General features: G+C 41.3%; 3 protein-coding genes and 2 long non-coding RNA genes across 5 annotated transcripts; 1 reads left to right on the top strand and 4 right to left on the bottom strand.

Annotated features, from left to right (window-relative positions):
* The first annotated feature begins 6149 nt into the window (after positions 1-6149).
* On the top strand, positions 6150-8003 carry LOC115671676 (transcription factor LAF1-like). Its single transcript, XM_030593296.2, has 3 exons — positions 6150-6348; positions 7077-7206; positions 7309-8003. Exons 1-3 carry the CDS (start codon positions 6213-6215, stop codon positions 7910-7912), a joined length of 870 nt encoding a protein of 289 aa, XP_030449156.1. The 5' UTR covers positions 6150-6212; the 3' UTR covers positions 7913-8003.
* Positions 8004-9316: 1313 nt separating this feature from the next.
* On the bottom strand, positions 9317-11185 carry LOC115671678 (remorin-like). Its single transcript, XM_030593299.2, has 5 exons — positions 10863-11185; positions 10415-10465; positions 10211-10298; positions 9991-10072; positions 9317-9729 (listed from the first exon to the last, which is right to left on the bottom strand). The coding sequence occupies exons 1-5, from the start codon at positions 11023-11025 to the stop codon at positions 9535-9537; spliced, it is 579 nt and encodes a 192-aa protein (XP_030449159.1). The 5' UTR covers positions 11026-11185; the 3' UTR covers positions 9317-9534.
* Positions 11186-14120: 2935 nt separating this feature from the next.
* Positions 14121-15097, bottom strand: LOC130134934 (uncharacterized). Its single transcript, XR_008814457.1, has 2 exons — positions 14570-15097; positions 14121-14442 (listed from the first exon to the last, which is right to left on the bottom strand). It is a non-coding gene; the product is annotated as an uncharacterized LOC130134934 (long non-coding RNA).
* Positions 15098-15599: 502 nt separating this feature from the next.
* On the bottom strand, positions 15600-19421 carry LOC115671677 (transmembrane ascorbate ferrireductase 1). The gene is made up of 4 exons (XM_030593297.2): positions 19146-19421; positions 16602-16650; positions 16285-16484; positions 15600-16037 (listed from the first exon to the last, which is right to left on the bottom strand). The coding sequence occupies exons 1-4, from the start codon at positions 19290-19292 to the stop codon at positions 15738-15740; spliced, it is 696 nt and encodes a 231-aa protein (XP_030449157.1). The 5' UTR covers positions 19293-19421; the 3' UTR covers positions 15600-15737.
* A 3268-nt stretch (positions 19422-22689) lies between these two features.
* LOC115667954 (uncharacterized) lies at positions 22690-23447 on the bottom strand. The gene is made up of 2 exons (XR_008814448.1): positions 22990-23447; positions 22690-22842 (listed from the first exon to the last, which is right to left on the bottom strand). It is a non-coding gene; the product is annotated as an uncharacterized LOC115667954 (long non-coding RNA).
* Between the last annotated feature and the right edge of the window lie 2899 nt (positions 23448-26346).

Raw genomic sequence — 26346 nt, 5'->3', positions numbered from 1 at the left:
ATCACTTTTTAGTTGTCTGTTTAGTCGCCATTGAGAAAGAAAAGCTAGACAATTACATCATCTCTTCTTCATTCTCTTGTTTTCCCCCCTAAAATTTTGGAGGGGAAAATCAAAGTGGGATAAGCGACAGCTGTTGGAACAAAGAGTCACCATCTCACCTGTTCTTGGTTAATAAAAACCTGTTTTATAGTGCGAAAGTAGAATCGAAGGCCAGTGTACTCGTTCCTTGCATCATTCACCCATACGAAAGGCCCAAAATTGCCACATAAACCCCGACAACAATGAGTCACCGAAGCGTTTCTGGATTGACAACGGTGGATTATGGTGATGACTCAAACGCCATGTCGTATTTGGGGACTCGAGTTTTGTTTTTTTCCGACGTGTAATGTGATGAAACACCCAATCATTGACTGAAAATCATATACAAAGTGGCAAGTGAAACGGCATCAAATCGTCTCCGAACAACAAGAACCGCCCAATCGAGCAGACGGTGGTGGCAAGTACATAAACTATGGAGAACAAACCTTGTCAGGATTAATGTCTGTTCTTGTTTAGTGAAATTAAACGACTGATCGTGAAGTCGAAACCCTAAATAAGTTAGCAGCCGCCAGAGTCATTATTCAACCCTAAAGAGGGAGCGCGCAGGACTTGTTTATACATACCGGTTGATGCATAACGAGTCGAACAGTTCATTACTCTGTCGAATCTCTACTCGATTAAGGATTATCTGTGTCATTTCTGAATTAACTCACTGAGGTATGAGCACGCTTAACTTTGAAGTTACAAAACTAAGCATTGCCATTAGGTTAAAAGACACCTCTGTGAGTTAATTCCAAATTTCACACACACACACACACACACACACACACACACACACATATATTAAAATCGCTCTCCTCCTATGTGGTACATAGGTCGGTTTATTTCTGCCCCCTTCGCCATTTTAGAAGCCTGTCGAGAGCATAAGCCGCTCCTTGTTCATGCTCTCTACCCCGGTGACCATTCCCCACCCTCGTCGAACCGGGTCATAATAGGCTTATCAGCTTTCACCTAGTTCGTCTCCAAACCATACACCTACTGGAGGGGGTCCGGTTCTGTACCATACTGCGGCATCCCTATATTAACTCACTAAAGTATTGTCCGTTTTGGCCAATCTCATACCAAACCTCACAGTCTCGACAACCACTCGCCGCTTTCTCGGACCGGGTCGTTATAAGTCCACAAGCTTTCGCTTGGTTCGTCTCGAACTACACACCTAGAGGGTCCTGCTTTGATACCACATTGTGGCATCCCTGGATTAACTCACTGAGGTATTATCTGCTTTGTCCCGTTCCATACTGAGCCTTATGGTTTTGTCCTTTGGCGTACAGATGAGCACCTTCCCAGGAGATGACCCATCTTGGGAGTACTCCTACCTGAGCACGCTTAACCTTGGAGTTCCAAAGTTAAGCATTGTCATTACCTCAAAAGGCGCATCCGTGAGTTAACTCTAGTTTCCACATATATATATTTTAGAATCGCTCTCCCCCTGTTCGTTCCTGCCCCCTCGTCATCCTAGAAACCTGCTAGCAACTGCTTCTTGTCTAGGCCCTTTAGCCCGGCGACCACTCTCCGCCCTTGTCGGACCGGGTCGTTACACTGTCCAATCATGTAATATTGATTAAGTATTAACCCGGGCAACTAGTGAAAGGGTGAAGTCAAAAGAGAGGCGCCATTGACTGCCATTGGTTTAGGTACCTTTTCTTTTTTGGGTTATTAAGTGTTTAATTAGTGTCGGTATCAGCTAACCTACCAGATCTTGAGAGGGCGATATTTATTGTGTCTGATGTTTTGGTTTTTCTCTTTCCTTTTGATCTCGTAGCTTCCAAAATTCTACTGTATTCGAGTCCAAGGCGTGGGGGCATAAAATGATTTTTGTCCTTATCAAGGCCAATATACAAGTATAAGTTTATTCAAGTTGCAAATATAAGTTTCCACATTATAATATATATTTGCACATTCAAACTTTGGTGTAAGAATAGGATGTAAGGTCCGACTTTTTGTCTTCTGTGCGACTGTTTCATATTCCATTATTTCCAAGATCCCAGTTTCAATTTGTTTTTTGGCTCAGTGTCTTAATCAAATAGTATACTTGTGTTAAGTTGTCGTTGATTCTACAGATGCACGCGAAAGATGACGCCGCGTGTTATTGTTTTCTTCAACTTGTGAATAATTGTTTTTTATTTTCTTTTCGCCACGAGTTGTTTCTGATATGAAACCGTAAAAAATACGACCTTTTAATATGAATTTTTTTGACTGAAACATTGAATTGAAATTCAACGGCTTATTTCCTTATTCATCTAATATGGTTTGTGACATTCATATTAAGATTGTAAATGTATATACATAAATCACCACTTATATTTGAAACATCTTTATTAAAAATCTGTTAAGGAAGGAGATCATGAACAAATTTTATTTCGAGATTACACTACTCACTTGCATCTTGCATATGTATCTCCTCGTGTTTGTATTAATGTGGTATGATATGGAAATGGAGGAAGTGCCATGATGCAACATATAGCAATCTGCCTTGTTGCACCATTTTGCACGAGTAAATGTCGAAAAGAAGAAACCATTATGTGCAATACACACATTCTATCACATGAAGCAAGTCTGGGCAGTTGTTTATTTTTATGCGACGCATATTTCGTGATAAAAATGCGTTGTTCACCGTGTTTTTTGGTTAGATTTTCTCCATTCCTATGATGGATCAAGAGAAAATCATTCCCCAACAAAAGTTAAAAGTCAACCCAGGAATAAAATGTTTCAACATCTTCATTTGTTTAAAACGGTTGTTTGATTTTATTTTCTGAGGAATATATAAAGTGTAATTTGGATTTCACTAGTTGAGAATATGTGTTATGAAAGAAATGTCCTACCGCCAGAATTTTTGACTAGTCAATTTTTTTTATATTAAAACTTACCAAAAACACACAAAAGTATCCTTAGTTTTAAATTGCTCATGTTGTGGAGTCAACTTACATTCATTAACAAATTATTTAATGTAAAAGCGATACAATATCTCAAATTCATTCCCTTTTTCCATCAAGTCAGTCAATTGATTGATGTGCACACTTTTTTTTTATACAAATTTAAGTGCACCAGAAAATGTTGAGACGAAAAGTCAGATGATTATTATGTCTAAGCTTCCTAGTTAAAGGTCTTCAAATTATGTATCATAACGAATTGAAGATTCTAATTTCAGTTTAAAAAAATTAGATCTGAGGTTCCAGGACCGGTAACATGATGGAAATATATATTTTGTGAGGTTTATGTCGAATAAGAATGGTTCAGCGTAGTGATGATGACTTCAAACCTTTATTAAGCAAATATATATTAAGTATTGAAAGTACCTATACGGGTTTAGATTTAAGAGCACAAATTAGGTATTTAAAAAGTATGAGATACGTATAATTAGTATGTTGCAGTCAAATCAGTGATTCACATTAACCTTTTGGGCAATGGCATGCGTACAATAGTTGACTTAGGAAGCCTTTACCAGCTTGCTTGATTAGTATTCTATATAATGGTTAATCCCACAAAAAACCTCAAACTATGCTTACCGTGACATAAATATCTACCATAAATTTGCTTATTATAACACAAATAAGAAAACTCCCAACTTATACCGGCGTGAGAAATATACATTGGATGGAATCGTAATAGAGGGAAGTTTAGGTTTTTTCGCAACATAAAAGAAAGTTTTGGGTATTTGTATCACAGTAGGTAAGTCTAGGTAGGGGTGAGCTATTCCAGGTTTTGTATAGATTCCACCAGGAACCCATAACCTACCAATGGGAATAGGTTCCTCATTTTTTGAAACATGAAACCTACCCTGCATACCCCAGAACCTAAAACCTATCTTGTCACAGGTTTCACGTCGGTTCCAGGATCTACCTAGATTTCACCTCTATTATTAATTGAACGATTGCAGTGAATCATTATCTTTAGTTACCACTACTTGCTGTTAATTCACTGACAACAAGTTACATTTAGACACACGAAAAATATGAAATATTAACAAACTAAAAGTCACAATCATAAATTGGAAACTCATACTAGTGTCCAGATTATATGAAATATATACTCATCATTAGATGCCATGGAATATCGCAAAATCGCGCGAAGACATTAACCAAGAAAAACACAAAAACTTGTTTCAGATTCCAGGTTCCACCTACCTAGAAACTGAAATCTACTTGTCAAAACAGGTTCTCCAATTTTTGAAACTTGAAATCTTTCCTACATACCCCAGAACCTGAAGCCGACAAGTTCTCACCGGTCCGATATGCTCACCCCTAAGTCTAGGGTTTCTATCGACACAAAAAAAAAGCTTGGGATATTTACGTCATAGAAGACATAGTGTGGGGTTGTTTCTGATATTTGCATGTAATACAATAATAGTGAAGGGAAAATTCGAGCATTTTCATTAATGAATCTGCAATACACCTATCCATCGCTTTTCGAATGTTCAACTCCATCAATTCTATAAAATCATAGACAATATTCTTTAACGGGATTGAAGTCCACTCATTCACATATATAATCAATCATTATAACTTCATCTTCTCCACAAGAGGTCAATGCCAATTTTTCTGCAACTCTTTCGAGTTAGCGTGCCAAAGTAACCAAAACTCAATAATAATCGATCAATGATCGTATGAAAGATCCATCTTTATTGGTTCTCGAAAGCCAGAATTTCCAGCACCCCATTGAATAAGAACTAAGAACGAATCTTCTGAATTTATTTAACTAAATTCATGGAGCACGTTTCATTCCCTCGTTGCTTTAATATTTTTGGGATTTCCATCAGAATTTGATTGGACGATCCTGATGGAAAGTCAGTTTCTGATCATTGGAGGAACTCGCTCTTAGTCAGGCCTCCTTGAAAGCGAACAATGCAACAAATTTCTCCCCTTGGCTTGTCGGCAAGGGTTGTTGCAACATCATTGGATGGCCAATGTTACAACGAACACCTGACAACTTCAGTTCATTTCCATGTTTTTCGTGAGTCTTATTGATGATATCTGAAGAAATCACTCCAATGGTGATACAAATGTAAGGAGACAGTCCGAGGCAACTCGTCAAACTACAGTAGACATGCTTTAGAAATGAGATTGTGTGTATGGTCTCTGTGTTAATTTGTATCATTCTAACTAGGTATAGAATAGTAATACGCAAACATGATCATGTCAAATAAGAGCTATTGATATGTTATATTCAGTACAAACTAAGGGATGCGGTTGAGATTGAGTTTCGAACCATTTTGCAGTTTCAGCTTCACTTGTGAGCGAAAGCTCCATCTGAAGTTTCTGAAGGGACAGTGTGCCATGCCCTTGAAACTGCTATTCACAGTAAACTAAGGCCAGTTAAACTTTAAAACTCTCCGGAGTTTCTTGGCTGTCCCATGGAGCATTTTTTCTGCAATTTTGATATCTCTTGGAACTAGAAGATTCAGTACCATTGGCGGGTGCGGCGATCAGAGATGGACGATGTGGTCGTAATTGAGAATAAATGGCAGAAACTCTCAGAGGCAGGCAGTTCATTTTGACTCCAACATTGATGGACACCTTGTTCATGTCATGTAAAAGACCGCTGCTGAAGTAAAAGAAGAACACGTTTCATCGTGGTAATGTTGAGAGGACATTCTGGTTCGCAAATTTTTTAGCCGAGATTGCATGAGCTGTAGTGCAGATATGAATGCCATGCATTTATCCTCTGTTTCCAAATTTCCTCAGAGAAGCCATGGTTTGTAGTTGAATTTTCACCAAATAGAGTTAGAGAAGTAGCTGAGTTCCGTTAAAAATCAAATGGGAATCGGTCACTGGTGGTAGGTAATTAATGCAAAATATGAGAAGAAAACTTTTCTGAAAGAGTTTGGAGTTTTTATATAATAATGGTACATTTTTCTTTTTGCTCTTTAAATTGAATATGTTTCAGTTATACCTACTTGTTAATCCCCCCAAAAGACAAGCTTGTATTTTTTTTCTCGGTTTAAACAAAGGGGAGGAGAGATGAAAATCATCGCTTTTAAATACCAGAGCCTTTGCACTGCCCTCTTGTCCTCAACCTCTCCTCTTCTCTCCTCTTTTTGCTCTTAGCTCTTTGACATTACTGAGGTTTCAATTGTGAGCTCATCACTCATCTGTCTCACTGTTACATTTGGCATAATGGGATGCAAGTCAGTGGAAAAACCAAAGGCAAAGCACAGGAAGGGTTTGTGGTCACCAGATGAAGACCAGAGGCTCAGAAATTACATCGTTAAACACGGCTATGGTTGCTGGAGCTCAGTTCCCATCAATGCAGGTGTGATCTTTAGCCATATGCACACTTGTTCCATAGTATAAGCGTATAAGAAACATACTTGGTGCATTCAATGTGCCATTGTTCTTATGTCATGATCCCAGTTCTCAGACCGTTAGATCTTCCCCATAGCAATGCTCGATGTGGATGCACGCATAAGACAGTAAGGAAACAAAATAATCGGGCAGACAACATCCAGTACAAAAACTGCAGTTTGGTTTGGAACCTGCAGATAAAGCAAAGACTTAATTTCTTCTGTACAGGAATAGGTTGATTCAATGGTGACAGAATTTAGCCATCAGTTTGTTCATATTTCTGTTTTCTTGAAAGTGACCCGGACAAACATGAGTTCCCAAGGTGCAATTGGTAATTTTCTTGGTTGTACATAGGGACTAAGAACAGAGAAGCTCCACCTAAACCGCTTAAAAATTCATGATCGCTGACTTTTTGGTAATGGCAAAGTCCCTCTGCAATAATAAGAAAATGCTAAGGTCAGAAACACGCGGGAAAGACGAAAAATGCTTACTTTGACGGCAAGTTAGCTGCAAGAAGACATTTGTGCCTTTAAATTAGTCATATTGAACTTAGACTAATGCATTACGATGGAGTTTGGAGTGTGAATGCCGTCCATTAATGTGAAAGAGATTGATGGTGACTAGATGGTCTTAAGAGAAAACTTCATAAGTTTGACTTTTGATGATTATAATAAGTCAGGTAGTACTTCTGTGCAGGTTTGCAGAGGAATGGCAAGAGCTGCAGATTAAGGTGGATTAATTACCTGAGGCCAGGAATAAAGAGAGGCGTGTTCACAGTACAGGAGGAAGAGACAATTTTGAACCTCCACCACTTGTTAGGCAACAAGTAAGCGAGGGTTAAAAACTGTTTCTTTTGCCATACTAGACAATGCTAGAGAGTTTCTTATTTGTTTTCAACGGTACTGATCTAATTTTCTCATGTGATTAGGTGGTCTCAAATAGCACAGCATCTCCCTGGAAGAACCGATAATGAAATAAAGAATCATTGGCATTCTTATCTTAAGAAGAAGATTAATGTCAAAGCTGATGAATCTCACCTTCAAATGCCAAGCAATTCAGACTCTCTGGGATCTCTGAACTCAACAAACTTTCCAACTGATCACACCCAAAGTTATGATACAACGGAACATACAAAAAGCTCAGCTTCTCAAATTCCAGAAATTTTCAACCCGACAAAAGAGGGTCAAAGCTCATTGCCAAGGCTTCTTTTTGCGGAGTGGCTTTCTCTGGATAATTCTCCTGGAGAAAGTTTCACAAACCATGCTGAATTACAAGTTCCTAGAGATGATCACTATTACCATACAAGCTCTCAGGATTCTTTAGTTTCTTCACTGCTAAATGAGGGAACTTTTGGTGGCGATCAATATCACAATGATCGGAGTGAATTTTCAACCAGTGAGATATATAGCTCACAGTTTGATTTCGAGGATCAAATCCCGGGAAATGGGCTTGTGCAGTGTCTTTCTAGGGATGATCTTTGTAGTGCCTTCAGCATTGACAGTGATATATTGTCCAATGAGAATTTTTTTTAATTATCAGGGGCGCAACTACGAGGAAGAATAACTTCTAATTATACTTCCAAATTAAAACATGGATTTGCGAAACACGCAAGTCCTTTCCAAGTCAGGCTGTTCACTGGAAGAAGTGATGAGCTGGGAAAAATTGAACTAGTGTAATTAGTCGTTATTCTTCCCCGTGATGTTGGCTCCCAGAGAGATCCTGTATCTTATGTTGCATTCACTTTTGCATAACAAACAACTGATGTGTCTTCCAGTTTCATGTGATTAACTTCTGCAGTTGCTCGACAAATCGCTGTCATAGAAAATCTTGTTGATGGCTCTGCCCCTCCGTAGTTGTTATGCCTGATTTCACAGATCTAGACTACAGAAGGTTTTTCTAGGCCAAAGAATGGTTTAGTTTTGGTCTTAGAAATCTTATGAACAGGGCAAAAAATGAAAATGGTAGCCTCCAGACCCCGTTTCCATTTTGAGCAAGGGAGCGTTCAGTTTCATCTTCTTCTCAATAACTCAAGTGTCAGAGGTGACCAGTGGACACCCAATGATCACTAGATCAGTAACCTAAAGCAGCATGAAAATAACATCAATGGCAGGCGTGAAGAGTTTCACTTTAACGAGCCCGTTGCGCTAATGGGCCTAAAAGGAGGATTATGCCATTAATGTACCCCATCATTTATTGCCTATTGGCATATGGAGCATATGATCGAAAAGCTAGAACTAGAAGCTGTCTCTGATATCATCCCCCGAGTCGGGAGTTCGAACTGGTAGAGTGGTAGGCGAAGAAATCGATAACTTTTATTACAGAAGATCCATCTGGGCTTCATTTGCGAGCTATGCGGGACGGTTGAGGGCTTCGTAAAATCTCTGAACCGAAGAAAGGCGACGCCGCTAAATTCCCCTTCTGTTGTCATATCAACCATTGGCAAGGACACATGCAACTTCATGCTCACCGAAACACAGATTTCTCCATGCCTCAGAAACGAGATGCCTGCCCGCGCACGGCCCTTTTCATGTGACTCGGGGACGCACTAAATAATCTAACACCGACCCTTTTGGTGTCTTCTCCGCTAACGTGTCTTGAGAGGTTCTCCCATCCGCAAAATTAGCAGCTCACTCTACTCATACTCTTAACTCATTTATTCTTATTTTTTTGCATCGTCTAGATTCCAGTCTCACTTCCTTTTGCCGTCTCCGAAAAGTGCTAATATTAGTAGAAAAGCGGCATAGAAAACGTAAAAACTGTCTAAAGCAAACCCTCGTTCACACAAAGTTCAGAAACTGAACTTATCCACGTTTCTTACATATTTGACGAACTGTCATGTACACCCAAAGAAAAACCAGCTACCAACACAACTAACACCAAATCAGCAGCAAATGTTAAAACCATGAAGCACTCGGATATAATAATAGCCTAACAAATGAAACCCACACAATAACATTTACGGTATGTATTGATGATTACACAACAAGGCCAAAAAGATCTTCAGCTACCAACACGACGACTAACACCAAATATGCAGCAAATGTTAAAACCATGAAGCACTCGGATATATAGTAGCCTAACAAATGAAACCCAAACAATAACATGTACAGTATGTATTGATGATTACACAACAAGGCCAAAAAAATCTTCAGCCTCAAAAAATACTGAGGAGCTTCTTGGGAGCGGTCCCTTTCGCACGGTAGTTAGCGGCTAATTCCTCTGCCTTGAGCATATCTTCCCCTCGTTTGGCTTCTATGGCCGCCCTCTTTTCCTCTGCGGACTTGTGGATGAGAGCAATTTTGTTCTTCATTTTCTCCACATATTCCGCCTTCTGCTTCTCCAACTTTTCCTAATTGGCAAAGAAATAGAGCGAAGTCAGTCAAGGTGGAATAGGCGTATTCTTATCGGATGGAGAGCCAAATCAAGGGAAACATTCTGATAACTTATATTTGTGTCCAAGACAATATATCACATCTTCAATCCACGATTGATGTCGAAGAAAGATAATTGGGCATGTGAATCATAATGAAAACACGATTGGACTGGCTGATATACAGACAGAACAGAATCAGAAGTAACTCATAACACTCCCAAATTCATAGCGTGGTACCTCAATTTTCTTCAGCTCAGCTTCTACAGAAGCTTTTTTGCAGTTCTCCCATGCCCCAATCGCAGATAGTTTCTTGTGAGCCCTGCCCAACCAGTGTTCTTGTTAATCTACTTGTTGTGTATGCCAAAAACTTCATTTTGGAAATTAAACAGGCAAAGCTCAGATCAGTGAATAAACCGGATTTCTCTAAACCCCCCATCAGACAGTGACTTGATCTTACTTGTTCTCTGCTTTGCACTTTTCGCTTTCTTCCCATGCTCTGATGAGAGACATCCTCTTCTGTGTTTCGACTCTCGCTAGCTCCCTATCTGAAGAGTTCATGAAGACATCATTCCGATTTGCTATTAAACACTTACAAAGATCGTCAGAAGAGAGAACCGTATAAAAACGTGAAATTATTATTCTTTTTTTTCTTTAAATTCACCTCGGTGAGCAGAACCCTCAGAGATTTTCTCTTCAGCGGTATCAGCAGGCTCTGCCATGAACACAAGGACAAACGTTAAATCACACAAAAGTTTACAAACCCACATAAAATTCCATATATCAACTTCAACACAAACTGTTCGAAGCATAGAAACTATCAAGGAAGCTTGACAAAATTCTCGTTTCAAACTAAGCAAGTCATCTGAAACCAAACCAGATGGAAATTAGAACAGCAGACGACTTGCATATAATCATATCGTATCTGACGACAGCACCTGAATCTGCAAAGACGAATTTTTTTTTCCATATTCTTTTTCGATTTCACAGCACATAAAAGATTGAAAAGCAATCAACTTTCCATCACCCATAACAAAAACGGACGCAGACTTTATAGCTAGAAGCCTAAAAAGCAAGAGGAAGAACGGAGAAACTCTAAAAATTCCCGTTACTTTCGACGATGGCCAGGGCCTTGGACTCCTTGGGCTTCTCCTCCGGAGGCGGCGGCGGCGGGGGGATCACGGGCTTCTCCTCCGCGACGTCCTTCGGGGTCTCCGCCGGCGGAGGCTCCGACGGGGCCTCGGGCTCCACCTTCCTGGGCTCTTCTTCGGCCATGGCTGAAGTATCAGGTGGGAAGGTGACGGAAGAAACGAACCAGAAAGAGAGAGGAGAGTTGCGTTGGTTGAGAGAGAGAGAGAAAGTACAGCAGGCGAGAGAGAGAGAGAGAGAGAGGCGAGCTGGATGGTAGGTAATGGCGAGCTTCTGTGAGTTGGCACAGTGTGGCTAAAGAGTAAAAAGTCCTTCTCGTTTTCCTGGTTTGTAAGCAAAATGAGCAGACCGTTTTTACCTCAATGCCCCCTCGAAAGAAAATCTAGTGACATAAATTATCATCGATGAGTGAGAACTATTCTAATTTTGTTAATTATTTTTAGAAATGTATTTTCTAAATCATCCGTTTCTCGCGAAACAAAAAGAAAAAAAGAAATCCTATTGCACCGGTCACGTGCTTTTCCGAGAGATTTGCACTTGTTTAATCGAGAAAATACGATTGGTGGTGTTCTATTATTAGCATGACGATCCATGTTTCTCCGCCAAATCTCTAACACGTGCTTTTGTCACGATAAGTTTGAATAATTTTGGGTAAATTTTTCCGTGGGCCTTTCCGTAAGAATCTATGTGACCTCAAAAACCAAAAAAAAACCGAAAAAAATCAATATTTCGCATTAAGGCCGTGTTAACAAGTGACCTCAAAACATCATTCGAATTATGTGCTTTAGTGGGTAGATAATCAATCTTGTTTCAATAAAGTATTTCTAAATAATTGTGAAAAATATTGTGAGGAAAAAAGGAAAGAAAATAAGAAAATGTGGGACAAAGAATGGTGGACCCACATGCAATTTTAGGGCTGGCAAGCGTTTTTGAAGTATAGAATAGAATTAAAAATCTTATGCGTGAGGTTATATAGGACCAAATTCGGCAGCGATTCACCCAAATTTTGAAGACCACTCGCAAGGGGGAAAAAGAAAAGCACCCTCGAAATGGAGATGAGGCTGAGAAACGCTGCAGTTGCATTGATGACATCAAAAACCCAAATTATTTCTGGCAGAGCTGTCGCAACCTAGAGAGATGTACAAAATTCCTAACGACAAAACTCCTACGACGTTCCGATCCTTCGACGAGCTGCGTCGCATTTATTTAGCATTAACGTAACACAAGTAGTAGATACATGAACAGATGTCCCCTGGATGGTGGTGTCCGAGGTCTAAATGGTCTTTTAGCCTTTTGATGGGCCTGAGTGTCTCCTAGAATCTATGGCGGAATTTTATACGTTTGAACAAAAGAGAGATGATGATGAATCTCTTTCTATGGTGGGTTGGTTTTTCTTGGTGAAAATCGGGAAATTTTATTTATTTATTTTTATATTTTTGGGGTGGTGGGACTGGAGACGCCATGGCGTTGCGGGATGGCGGCTCATTTCAAATCCTTTCTCGATCAATCCCTTCTTGGATTGAGACCGCGGGCGCAACATCAATGCAATGCAAAACCCATCAACCGAAGAGGCTTGGTTTTATCCTTTCGTTCTTCGTTCCTACCATCTCGATTTCGATCTCGAAACAAGAGTTTCCCTAATTGGTAAGTTTGGGGGAAGATTTGGCGATCGTGGGTGATCGTTTTTACTCGGGGGTTGGCTTCACGAGAACATGATGTGACTGCGCGACAATTGAAACCCTAAGCAAAATTCGGAAGAGTTTGGGGCTAATGACCAACTTGAGCGAAGCACCTCCGGGCACAAAAGGGTCCTTCAAACTAGCTAGAATCATTGTGGCAGAGGGACAAACAGTATGACCCGCTCCAAGTGATGATGACCTTTATTTTCTTTCCTTACCAGCAAAAAAAAAATTGAAATAAGATAAAGACCCATTAAATATCTTTCCATCTGAAAGGGAATCGGGATTTTATTGAGTACAGATCGAGTAGTCTGTGGGTGTATTCGGTAACTCGTCAAATAATAACTGATTCCATTCTTTTGTTTCCGGGAACAAAAAAAGAACAGAAATCCGTTTAGTGAATTTTTTGTTTCCAGGCACAGATTTGTTCCTAGAATCAGTTTTGGAACAAAATCAATAATAAAAAAAAATTTGATTATTGATTATGGAAACAAGAATCATAAATAGAAGAGATTTTTTTTTTTCTCTTTTTCTTCTTTTCTGTTCTTCTTCTTTCCTGGCCGGCAGCCGGCGAGGGCGGCGGCGAGGGTCTAGCCCTCGCCAGATTCGACAAGTATAGATCATCTCCGTTGTAATTGAGGGCTCGTCTTTTGCGATGTAGGGAGGGGATGCGCTGCGAAACGAAAGGACCACCTGCCACGTTATGGGGCCCCTCCCCATGCCAATGTTTTTGTTGGCTTTTTGCTCGTCGAGGCTTGTCTTACAAAGAAAAGAAAATCCTAAACCAACATTTGCTTTCCAAATCTAGTACTCCAAAAGACAAATTTGTCCCCGCTCGTATCTCCCCCATGCTACAATGTTTCGTTGGCAGTCCGTCGACGTCGCGAGGGAGAAAGCATGACGCGACGCCACCTCTCCTTTCAAGAACTTCTCACGAGCGAAATGGGCCGACGGGCTCTTTTGAAGCAGCCTTTCCTGCGTGCGCTTAAAGCCCACAATATCGAGGAGGCCCATTCCTCTTGTTTTTTTTTCTTTTAAGTTAATACCACGAAAAACCCCAAACTTATACACATGAAACAAATTTACCAAAAAATAATTTTTTGACTATCAAAAATTTCAAATTGGTACATTTATAATAATTTACCAAAAACTAATTTTTTAACCATAGAAAACTCAAAACCGGTACGTTAGTGACAAATTTACAATTCGTTAGTTTCCGTTAAATTGGATTAATATCACAAAAAATCACAAACTGATACACCTGTGACAAATGGAGAGTAAAACCCTAAACTGGTACAATCTTCAACTACCACATATCATCCAACTCGGTAATTTGACAGTAAAATTTAATGGAAACTAACGGAGGGTAATTTTGTCACAAGTTTATCAGTTTGGAATCGTTGGTGGTCAAAAAATTAATTTTGGATAAATTTATCACACGTGTACCAGTTTGTGATTTTTTGTAGTATTAACCCCCTCCCCCCATTTTTTTTTTCGGAAATGCATTTATGGATGCATCTCAATTACATTACATGATATTGGTGGTTGCAAAACAATAAATGTATGACATCCAACGGTCCATATAGTTTTTATCTACGAGATTGTTACATATCAAGTCCTAAAGAAAATATGTTCAAAAGAAAACTCTTATCTTGACCCGCTTCGCCTCTTTTGTCGCCACCCCGAGCCCTATGGACTATGATTTGGAAGCTATCATCCTACCCCAAGATTCGATTCTTCATGTGGAGCACGTGCCGAAACGCACTAACCCACTAAAGAAAATATGTTCAAAAGAAAACTCTTTCCTGACCCGCTTTGCCCCTTTTGTCACCATGCCCCCCGGAGACCACAGAGCACATGTTTACTTTATGCGACTGGACAAAGGAAATTTGGTCAGATCCAAGACGACTCAACATCAGGATATCTCCGACAAGCATCACCAGAATTGAAAATTGGATCTTCGAGACACTGGGAAAAATGCATAGACTTACCCACGCGTGAGTTGGTCACTGGTGTACTCTGGCTGGTATGGAAGGTGCGAAATTGCTTCGTTTTCCAGTCGCGGAGACCCAATCCATGCACGATCATTGACGATGCAGTCGCCCCGAACAATTCCTTTGCAAGATGGCACCCATCCTCGTCGAATTCGAACAAAGGCAGAAGCTCGGTACATGGGCGATGGACACCACCGGAGAAGGGCGCTCTGCGATTTAATGTCGACGGCTCCTGGGTGGATGCGCCAGCGGCGTGCTCCGTCGCCGGGTTATGCCGCGACGACTCCGGCTTTGCTGGTTGCTGGATTCGCCAAGGAGGAGCGAGCCCCGTCCGCTTTTGCAGCTGAAACCCTAGCAGTCATGGGAGCAGCTTCTCTGTTGACTGAGTTCGCACGAACGGGAGGACCTCACTTGATCTGAACGCGGAGATAAACTCAGATAGCTTATCTGTAGTTGATACGTCGAGTGGCGTATCAGAAAGCCCATGGGCCATCCGATCCGAAATTTAGTTAAAGAATGCAAGGAATTGCTTTTACAATTCTTTATTAATAATATTTTAAATATTTTAATATTTTTCTTTTTTCCCTGGCCCGTTTCAAAGGTGTTTTTTAAAATTTTCGGCGGTTTATTGGCCCCGTGAAGCCAAAAGCCGCAGATTGGGTCGCGAAGACCCATCGAAAAGGATTCCTTTCTCCAAATTGGCTTACTAAGCCCCCCTTACCTCTTTGGGATTTACTCTGTTCAGTACTCATCAGCTTTGTTCTCATTTTGTGACTAGTTAAATGAAAATCAGCTCGTTTCGACCAAAAAAAAAAAAAAGTCCTAAAGATCAGGCGAAGGCATTGCCCGTGCTCATTCACCACCATCGAATCCCCAACACATCATGCTGGATATTCGATTACAATCCCCTTGTATTAATCAACTCTCTAATCCTCCAAACAGAGCCCGAGTTCCTGAGTCCTAATTATGTGAAATTCGATCGGAATAACGCTAGGGACATAAATAAAGACAACCACAAGGACATCGATTTTGCCAAGCATGACAAGTTGACAACTTTGTTCAGAAGAACGGGTGTTTCTCACGCAATTATCGTACATCTGCTACAACGAAATGATCCGTGGATGTTCTATACATAAAGCAATCTTATTTAGGAATGCGACACGATCTAGATTGGGGAATAGCTATGGTCGTCTTCAACAACGGGCTGAGAAAGCACGGTGAATATGACGAAGGTGCCGAATAGTACTGTCACGACTGCGGTGAAGTTGACGAGGAAGGCCTCAGAACTGTACTTCGCGAGCCCCGAGTTCTCAAGGAATGTCAGCTTCTCCAAGAAGCCTAGTAGCGCATTTCCAACCGCCAATAAATACACAAACAACCCGAACAGCACATGCCACGGAAGCGAGTCCCTCCTTAGGGTGCCCGATCCTCCAGGGTAGAAGAAGATGATGAATCCATATATCCACTGCACATCATCACCTTAGTCTCAGACAAGTGCGATCGACGACACGAAAATTAGCTCCACAATGTATGTTAGAACCAAGTATGACTAGGCGATTCTAGGAACTAGAAGTACATGACTTCAAATCTGGTTTCTTAATGTGCAACCTCTCAGTCACAGCCGATGATGCCGAATTAGTTGCATCTACTTTGTGTTTCTTAGGCCTTGAAAATGCAGATGAACATAGCTTCGAAGAGATCAGCAAACTCACCTGAATGGCATAGAGTATAATGACGCCGATCCCGAGCCAGGAGTGCAAGCTGTAGAAGTTGTCAATGGAACTCTCGTTGTGATACTTGAACGCGGCACTTATTCCGATGATGCCGAGTATCAAAGCGATGGCGTGTAGCACCATATGTATCACCTTCTTCGTTTCTTTGTTCAGAGGCAATGTCTTGTAAGTTATGATTGCTGCATTTTGTGAAAAAAAGGACAGTTACGACTAGTGTTAGTCTGGGGTTTGCCCGCGGAAGCGAAGAGTTTTACGACTAAAATGGCGAGGCTACATATCGGCACGATTCTCATTACCTTCACCTCCGATGATGATCAAGCCAATTAGCATCAGCACGGGATGAATCTGTCATCAACGGCACAGGCCTCGTGTTAGAACTTTATGATAGCGAGAGGAATGTTGCGGTCGGAACAGGAGAGAAAAGTGATAGAAACAGTGTTGCGATTGTGCGGTGAGGAAACAGTGAAATCATGAGATGGGAGAAAATTGTTCCAGATGCTGTAGTAAATTAACAACAACAAAAATAACCCGTTCACGCAACATTACGCAAAAGATAAATATAAGAAAAATCCGAATACGACGCGACCTATAGCTTAAATTCAATTGACAGCAGACACGTCATAAATAAATGACGGTTCTAATTTTTCGCGTGAATGACCACGACTACGTGGACAAGGAGCCCGACACCCATTAGTTACTAGGGCGAAGAAGGGAATATGATGATGGCAATCCCGATGCGACGTCCTCTTATGTTTATACTTCGTCCTAAGCTTGTGAAGTGACAAACCCTCAATTACGTGAGTTTGCATTTACGTGAAGACGTTGACTCATAACGGATAGAGTGCCTTCGAAGTATGACTAGGATTTGGCAAAAATTCATCAGCCATTATTATCAAAGACGTCGATTGAAGAACAAAGGGCATAAATTTTTACTAAGAAAACTAGTTGGCAATAGAGATTATGGTGAACTTTTGAATTATATTAGCGATTTCAGGTCAGTAAACTTCAGTTTTTCTTGATCAATCACTTTCTAAACATGCCGATAAATCACGAATTCGCAGGATCCATCCCTTGCTAACAAGAACAGAACCTAAGAAACAACAAATCCAGCAACACGACGGACATCGTGGGACGTGAACACATGGGAATATGCTTTCGGGAGCTAAAGGACAAGTTAGACATATTCTAGGACTAAAGTAAAAGCCAATTGGTTACGGGTCAAATCTATCAATGTTTTTGACACCAGACAGGCCAAAGAGGAACACGTGAGCCTTGGACCGATCGTTCCAACTAAATGCAAACATGGGTCCAAATTGGATAAGCATGGCCAATTGGCCACACAATATTATATATGTCGGATATTTTCCGTGATCATCGTTTGAATACCGGACGGGAACATGGCTACATGCTCATCGCAATTTCGGGAGTGATTCATCGACAAGCGTTGAGCTCACGCTACGTGCACGTGCAAAAATTGGATCAATATATAAGAAAAATAATAATAAGAGATCGAGAGATATCTCAAAAAAAAAAAAAAAAAAGAAGAAGGTATTTATTTACTTTTTAGTAGAGGGAATGGGCGAGGATAGTTATTATTTGAGTGGAGCAAGTGGGAGCTTAGATGGTAGATGAGAATTAATTATTGACTTTTTCTTATTATTGTATGAGAGGTAGATTTGGAAAAAAATAAAAAAAAAGTGGAGAAAATTAGGGTTTTCACTTGATGCATAGAAGATATACATCCAAACCATCACTTCCTCCATTATTATTCCTAAAGGGTACCAAATTTCTTTTGACATAGTTGTGTATAGTCATTAGGCAGAAAGAAAAGAGGGGAAAAAAATAAGTAAATAAAAAAGGAAAAAGAAAACGATTGTTTTGGGATTTTCGATGTGTTAGGTGATGGAGAGAGAATTGGGAACATATGAACTCATCCTCAATGAAATGCACACCAAGAATGAAAGCACTCAAGGCAGTAAGGCTGATGGGTGGGTGCGACGAGTTGGAAAGGTAGGTAAAGCCCGTGGCGTCCACTCGACGTTGCTCAATTCGCGGTGTAGATAAATTCTGAAAAAAAAAAAATCGAGTAAGCCCCGTGGCGTCCACTCGACGGTGCTCAATTCGCGGTGAAGATAAATTCTAGAGAAAAAAAATCGATTTTTTTTCCCTAGAAATCTTTTAATGGGTACGTGCCTAAACAATCAAATAGCGGAAATTTGTGATTTTCGGCGCATTATTTTTCTCGTGATACACCCATAAATGCTTTTAAAAAAATGAAAATACTATTTTCATCAGATGTTTCGTGCTTATTAAATAGTGACTTCGCGTGTGTGCCGGTGGGTGAGAAGAGAATTAGCATCGGATTCCCCCGAGAAGCGAGGAGAAAAGATTGAAATCAAAGCAGATTCCGGAAACGCCGTAGCCATGGCTTTACGTGCAGTTGTTCCCATATTCTCGATGATGTCTGCATTGCCCAAAACTCTACCAAACGAAACGAAACGCAAAAAGAAAAATCGAAAAAAAAGAGGAAGACGATAAAAAACAAAAACGAAAAAGAAAAATGGAAGGGGGCATTGACGTAATTTCCCCGCCCCAACCACGAAGCGACGAAAAGAACGCAACAAACGATCCAACCAAACACGTCTTCGCACAGTTGCCATTCGCTGGCGCAGAGGAGAGAGAGAGACACACACACACACAAAGTCTCTCTTCCTCGTTCGATGAACAACATTGCGCAGGCCGGTGATTATTCAGCAAGCAAAACACAAGCGACTCCATAGTCCATGACAGAAAAAGAAGGTTTTTTTCCTTTGGAAAAGAGAGAGAGAGCGAGGTGTTACGTTGAAGATGAGACTCTTGTTGGAGGCTTCCCAGGCCAAGCCCCCCATGAAGTAGATGCACCACACCAGCACCAGCACCGCGCCGGCGACTCCCAGCAGCTGCGCCGCCGCCGCGAACGCCGTCGCCTTGAGCCCTATCAGCGCCATCTCTCCGCCCCTCTCTCTCTCTCTCTCTCTCTCTCTCTCTCTGAGTGGATCTATCCAACGGATGAGACGGAGAAGACCAGAGTGATGAACGAAAGTGCGAGGATCGTGGACACCAAAGGGTCTTATACTGTTCTGCGCGCGGTCGCTCGTGTTTTATTACTATCTTCGTTGGTTGCGTCTGTTTTTCTTACCCATTATTCTGGAGGCCTAATCCTGACCGTCCATCGGTCGTATCTCCGCGATCCCTTTGTACGTTCGCCACGTCACCCTCTCAATTATCAAACTTTCCCCGGGGCCCACCTCTCTCTCTCTCTCTCTCTCTCTCTCTCTCTCTTCACGTTTTTTTTCTCTCTGTTTTAACGTGAAAAAGCGAATTATTCTTGAAAAATTGGCGTGGGGAACGAGAAATCGACAAGTCATTGCACGGATACAGTCGAGTGCATTTCAGGTTCAACATGTGCCCCTTCGAGCATCATCGGGGTCCCCAAAGTAGGTACGAGATCAATCAAATTCGACGATTTCAGACGGGGTGCAAAATATGCAAACGCGACCCTGATTAACAAATTTAGTGCTGAGCTAGTAGGAAATTTTCCCCGGAAAATAGGCCAATGGGACTCCTGCCAAGAGCTCCCAAGTTGTAGAAATTCGATCTTTTGAAATTTCTCCGCCGGAATCTCTGATGTCCGCTCCTTGGGATTCCGATCGAAATGAGCAAGGATTTGAGATGAGGGGGGCTTGTCATTTTCTGCAATTATTGCAATGATGAAGGCCGAGACCAAAATGTCTTGTAGTCAATTATTTTATCGGTGGCTGAAGTCACTGGTGACATCATTAGAATTGAGAATGGCCCATCTAATTTTGGCTGGGCCTCACGTAAACGGTTCGATTCGATTCAATTTTCTTGAAAAATCGAATCAAATCTCGCTTGAACCGAATCGAAAAATCGGTTGGGTTTGGTTTTCGGATTTTTCTTCTTTTTCTCTTTTTTTTTGCTTTTTATTCATTGTTTTCGGTTTTTTTTTTCTTTTTATTCGAACAAGGCCTCTTCTTTTTCCTCCTTTTTATTTTTCAATTTTCTGGCAAAGTAAAAAGAGGGAAAAAAAAGTATAATCAACCGATTATACTGAACCGTATAATCATTTTTGCAGAATTGCTTCTTCTTCCATCTTCTTCCCCCCACTTTAGCGTTCGCCGGATGATTCTTGCCGCTTCCCAATCGTTTTTCTTGGCGATTGCGAAGCTCGTTCCTGCCAGTGCTGATCTTTCCGGGGGTCTTTGGAGCCTCTCGATCTCGGTCTCAGGCAATGTTTTTGGCTTGAATTCGTTGAGCTCTTGTCTGTTTTTTGTTTGATTGAAGATTTTGACTTCTCGCGCTGTTGATTCCTCGTTTCTGAGCCCTAGCTTCTATTGGCCTGCTGCGAAGATCTACGAAGTTTGAGAATTTGTGGATTTGTGTGAAATTGAGCGAAGCGATTTTGTGGGGTCGTAGCTGTGTTGCAGTTAGATCTTGGAATTGTTTCGAAGCAGCAACGCAGGAGGATTTGAGTCCTTCTCGCAGTCACACGATGGAAAAAGGGCTAAAACTTAAAGGTTATTTTCAGTTCGGTTCGTTCGATTTGAACCGAACCGAACTGAAATAAACCGAATTGAAAAAAAAAAAAGAATGGTTAGTTTTGATTATTCGAACCAAAAATTGAACCGAGCCAAAATGCACGAAATTTTCGGTTTGGTTCTGACATTCCTAGCCTGTGATGCATGATATTTCTTCAACTCTATGAACGATTCTACAAAAGTCATAAGCTTAAAATTACGAAATTTTTTGCTGGGGATTGGTTATTTTTATTTTTGGCGAGTCATTTTTTAATGTATATTTCATTATTTGCTTGCAACTTTATAAGTATAATTATGAATGTGTGGAAGGGTACAAATTTTAGTAGCATCAACTTTAGCCTGGCTTTCCCTTTATCCCCATACCTAATCATACTGGTTGCAAACTTCCTGTCGATGCTGATGAAAAAATCTGTGCAAGATGTCACTATAAAAGGGATACAACTAAATAGACATTGCCCTGTACTATCTCACCTACTCTTTGCAGATGATTCAATCTTCTTCCTAGATGGGAAGCTACAAGAATGTCAGAACCTGGCTGGAATCATTCACCAGTATTGCTTTGCTTCAAGACAAGCAGTTCACTTGAACAAGTCAGGAATATACTTCAGCAAGGACTGCCCTAGTGAATTAAGAAGGAACATGGCTAGAGAACTAAGAGTCCCGGAGATTGATAAGACCGGGAAGTACTTGGGTATTCCCTCTGATTGGGGAGCATCCAAAAAGCAAATGTTTGCTTGGATCCTGGCAAGGGTAAATATGAAGCTTGAAGGGTGGAAAGAGAACACAATGTCTAAAGCGGGGAAAGAAATTCTGATAAAAACTGTTGTCCAAGCATTACCACAATATGCCATGTCAATTTTCAAGATCCCAGTTTTAGTATGTCGGGCTATTGAGCAAAAAATAACAGCTTTCTGGTGGAAGAACCAAACCACAACAAAAGGAGTACACTAGAGGAAGGCCGAAGTGCTGAGACAAAGAAAAGACAGGGGCGGCCTCGAGTTTAAGGATTTAACATCTTTTAACAAGGCCATGCTTGGAAAACAGGCTTGGCAATTAGCACAAAACCATACAACTCTGTGTAGTCAGGTCTTAAAGGGCATCTACTACCCTACTAAGTGTTTCTGGAAGGCAGAGAAGGGATCCAGACCATCTTGGGGATGGCAGAGCATACTTATGGGGAGAACATCAATTGAAGACTCGGTCATGTGGTCAGTAGGAAATGGGCAGAACATTAACATCAGGGAAGATAAGTGGCTAAAAAGGGGACCTATAGGGGGACCGGCTAATGCAGGGAACCCTAAAAAAGTTGATATACTGATAAACCAAGGGGAAAAGCACATGGAAGGAACCGGTCCTGCGAAGATTATTCGATGAACAGGTAGTGCGTGAGATCCTCGCAATACATATCAGACCACAAATGAATGAAGACAAACTGATCTGGATTGGCACGAGGGAAGGAGAGTACACTATTAACAGCAGCTACAACATTCTTCGCAAAAACGAAAACTCAGAAGCTCAGTGTGCCTCCTCCTCTCACCAATCTCCTACTAACTTCTGGAACAAGATATGGAAAATGAAAACTCCCCACAAAATCAAAAACTTTATATGGAGTGTATGTTAAAATGCCCTTCCGACGAAGGAAAATTTGTACAGAAGAAGGATTGTACCTGATCCTAACTGCCCAATCTGCCGAGCACATGTGGGGACCCCGGAACATTTACTTCTTCTCTGCAAATGGACGAGGGAAGTCTGGGATGCTCCTGCACTAAACATCCAGAATTCTAAATACCAAACTTCCAGAATAGACAAATGGCTGATCAAATACATACCCAACAGCAACAACTCACTAGATTTTGAGCTAGTCTCGGTAGTTCTCTAGGAAATCTGGAAAGCAAGGAACAACCTCGTCTTTAGAAGGCACCTCCTGGACCCAAAGTTGCTGGTTGAAAGAGGACAACAATTGCTCAGAAATTTTAGCAGATGGAACAACTTCGACAGGAAAATTGATGCTGCGAACAGCGAAGAGGAGGATGCCTGGATTCCTCCAGAAAGGGGCGAAATAAAAGTAAATATAGATGCAGCTCACCAACCTGGATCATTTGAAGGATCAATTGCCTGTGTGTGCCGCAACTCAGCTGGGATCTTGATCAACGGCTTCGCAAAGGACGTCCTCGTCTCCTCCACCGAGCAAGCAGAAAGCCTAGCCATGGTGGAAACCCTGAAATTCCTCTCTCCTCGTGTGGGCGAAAGACTGACTCTGGAGTCAGACTGCCAGAATCTAGTCAACAGCTTGAAGTATACACAAAAATCGCCGTGGGAACAACGTGCTCTCATCAGCGAAGCACGTGGGCTGCTGTCTTCATTTTCTAATTTAAAGCTGTTATATTGTAATAGAAACAGTAATAGTGTGGCGGACTGGGTAGTGAAGACCCACAGGAAAAAAATACTCACCGAACACCGGTTGACCCGTCCTCCACAAGCACTTAGAGATCTGCTCTGTTTTGAGACCCCGAAAGTGAGTTCTGGTTTTACTAGATATCAATGAACAGTTTAGTTCTAGCCAAAAAAAAAAACTTTAGCCTTGTTTTGACCCAAAAAAAAAAAAAAAAACTTTACCCTGCCACTATACATTGCCGGTGTAAAAAATACTTTTTCACGTGTAGCCTTATCGTCGATTAATGAGAGATTTGGTAGTTAAAATTCTCAATTTTGAAATGTATAAAATCGCTTGTGTCAATTTTTATTTATATAGAGAGGTGTATGCTATAATTTTCTTAAATTATTGCTCCATTTCTTTTGTTCACATGGGAAAATGACACAAATGATTCTTGAACTTTGACCAATGTGTAATGTGGTTCTTGAATTTTTAATTTATTCCATATGGTCCCTAAAATTTTGGTACATATTCAATGTAGTCTCTGAATTATATGAAAATGTTTAATGTTGTTCCTGATAATATTGAACATATTGAACAAATAAAAAATTCAAAGATCATATTATACATTGGGCCAAAGTCTTAGAATCACGTTGAGCATTGAGCCAAAATTTATGAATTATTTATTATTATTTCATTTTATAAATGGAAAAGATATCCTCGTTGGGAATTCTGATCAAGGACTCTCCTAGACAAGTGGACCAAGAACCTTTATGGAGATAGGTGGGGTTCCAAATCCACTCAGGTTTGTTCTGATGCTGGTGATCAGAATCTTCAAGTTGTGCTCCTTTATCAATCAAGGGAAAGCTCTGTTTTCTTTTATTTCGGACATATCTGTTTCTGTTTTTGCCTGATTCCCTAAAAAACTCCAAACTTTAGATTTAGGGCCCATTTGACAACGTGCCAAATACTGAAAATTTCTGTTCTTTTGTTTTCAGAATCAGTTTGAGAACATAAATCTGTTTATTAAAATTTTTGTGTCCGGGCACAATTTTGCAAAAAATTGATCCCATAATCAATTTTGGAACAGAATCAAGAAATAAAAAAAAGTAGCCTTTTGATTCTGGAATAATTTTTCCAAAACTGATTCTTCTTGATTTTCTTTTTTCTTTTTTATTTGGTTTTCATCTTCTTCCCGGCCCATCGCCGGCCCGCCACCGGTGACCGGCCAGGTTCGGTGAGGGTGGCCCTCGCCGCCCCCAACGACGGCGAGGTCGAGCCTCGCCGGCCAAGGCGAGGCGACCTCGCCGTCGCGAGTGGCGACGAGGTCCCTCGCCGACCATGGCGGCGGCCTCGCCGTCGCGAGGTGACGGGCGAGTCGGCCTCGCCTTGGCGGGCGAGGCTCGACCTCTTCGTTGCCGGGGATGGTGATGGCGAGGCCGGCAGCGAGGGCCTCGACACCCTCGCCAATCCTGGCCTGTTGCCGGTCGCCGGCGCGGGCGACCGGCCATGACCAAGGAAAAAAAAGTTAAAAAATTCACAAAATATTATTAATAAAAAGAAATTTTGTGTAGTTACCAAATGCATTTATGTTCTTTTTCTATTCTAAAAATAGAAATTTTGGGCAATTACCAAACGTCTTCAAATGCTTAGAAATTGTTCCAGGGTACAGAATAAAAAAGAATCATTTTTGACCAAAATATGTTCCCGGGCACAGAATGGTTGCCATGCGCAGCCTTAGTTTCAATTTTACCATAAACTTTTTTTTATTTAAAAAAACTCCAAACTTTCACTTTAATCCCAAATCTAACCTCCGTTAATCTTTCATCCAAAATTTCCGTTCCATGTCAGCTGTAAATCCACGCCATTTGCTTACGTGGATTTTTCGTCACTGTTCATCATCCTCATTTGCCTTCTTCTTCTTTATTACCTCCATTAACGGAGGTGCTCAAGCACGGAGGCTAAATGCGGGTCGGCGATTTTATCGAAGCTTCCTCGCAATCCACCACGCAGCTTCCTCCTGCCTTACCGGAGCTGAAACTTGTTAGTTTCAACTCATCAGTTTCTTGGTCAATCATTTCCAACTTAAAAACCTGTCAAAGCTACGAATTTCTCAATCTCAGCTTGAACTCAGTGGACTCGAACAACTGAGAGCATTGATACTGACCAAAAGAGAACTCCTTGAGAGGTTTAATCATCCCAGGAAGCTCAAAGAAGCTTAATGAACTGTGGGAATTGGAATGTCCAAAGTCAGTTGAGATTATAGCCTCGTCACTGTTCATCGTCCTCTTCGCACGGATTCACTCGGCCACAGCTTCCCAGCGCTCATCCATCGTCACCCAGATCTCCGACGTCGTGCCACGACCTTCGACAACCCGTCCGTGACGGTTGGCAGTCGTCGGAATCATCTCCGGCCATTTCGACCGAGACCCTGTTTTCGATTCCTTCTATTTAAGCTTCAAGAAGCCATTTTTATAGGCCACCACCTCGCTCGGCCATCCCTGAAGCTTTGTGGACCCATTCCGTGCCCGGACGACAGAAAAACAACCCCAAGCTTTCCCTACAGCCACCGTCGCTGCGAAGGCACAAATAGTTTCCCCCACTATGTGCCCTATGGTCGAACTCCATTAATGGAGGTTGACACCCGCGATTGATGCGTACGACCTCACATTCGAGGTCATGCGAACTCAGATCTAAGGTCGCACGACTCAAATCCGAGGTCGTGTAACCCAGAAGTTAGCTCCATGCTCGAGCACCTCCATTGATGGAGGTTGCAAGGAGCCAAGAAGAAGGAAAAGAGCATAACGACGATGAACAGTGACGAAAAATCCACGTAAGCAAATGGTGTGGATTTACAGCTGATGTGGAAATGCCACATTGGTTGAGTAACGGAGATTTTAGACGGAAGATTAACCGAGATTTGTCTGCCAAATATAACGTATTCTGCATCTTGCAATCCCAAGAAGAAACGAGGTTGAAATTTTAGGCTGCGCATGGCAACTATTCTGTGTCCGGAAACAGATTCTAGTCAGAAATGATTTTTTTTTATTCTGTGCCCGGGAACTGATT

Source organism: Syzygium oleosum, unplaced genomic scaffold (genome assembly GCF_021117445.2).
Source record: "Syzygium oleosum isolate NSW1041296 unplaced genomic scaffold, Sole_v2.1 Sole_v2.25, whole genome shotgun sequence".
NCBI lineage: Eukaryota > Viridiplantae > Streptophyta > Magnoliopsida > Myrtales > Myrtaceae > Syzygium > Syzygium oleosum.
The sequence above is the reverse complement of the archived record's forward strand: the minus strand, read 5'-3'. Positions and strand labels throughout refer to the sequence as shown.

What these genes read in the sequence shown, in the direction of transcription:
- LOC115671676 (XM_030593296.2), top strand. Translation starts at nt 6,213, where the DNA reads ATGGGATGCAAGTCAGTGGAAAAACCAAAGGCAAAGCACAGGAAGGGT. An exon ending in CTCAGTTCCCATCAATGCAG is followed by an intron (nt 6,349 to 7,076) that starts GTGTGATCTTTA and finishes ACTTCTGTGCAG; the next exon opens with GTTTGCAGAGGAATGGCAAG. An exon ending in CACCACTTGTTAGGCAACAA is followed by an intron (nt 7,207 to 7,308) that starts GTAAGCGAGGGT and finishes TCATGTGATTAG; the next exon opens with GTGGTCTCAAATAGCACAGC.
- LOC115671678 (XM_030593299.2), bottom strand. Translation starts at nt 11,025, where the DNA reads ATGGCCGAAGAAGAGCCCAGGAAGGTGGAGCCCGAGGCCCCGTCGGAG. An exon ending in AAGTGCAAAGCAGAGAACAA is followed by an intron (nt 10,073 to 10,210) that starts GTAAGATCAAGT and finishes CTGGTTGGGCAG; the next exon opens with GGCTCACAAGAAACTATCTG. An exon ending in CTGAGCTGAAGAAAATTGAG is followed by an intron (nt 9,730 to 9,990) that starts GTACCACGCTAT and finishes TTTGCCAATTAG; the next exon opens with GAAAAGTTGGAGAAGCAGAA.
- LOC115671677 (XM_030593297.2), bottom strand. Translation starts at nt 19,292, where the DNA reads ATGGCGCTGATAGGGCTCAAGGCGACGGCGTTCGCGGCGGCGGCGCAG. An exon ending in ACAAGAGTCTCATCTTCAAC is followed by an intron (nt 16,651 to 19,145) that starts GTAACACCTCGC and finishes CGTTGATGACAG; the next exon opens with ATTCATCCCGTGCTGATGCT. An exon ending in GATCATCATCGGAGGTGAAG is followed by an intron (nt 16,485 to 16,601) that starts GTAATGAGAATC and finishes CACAAAATGCAG; the next exon opens with CAATCATAACTTACAAGACA.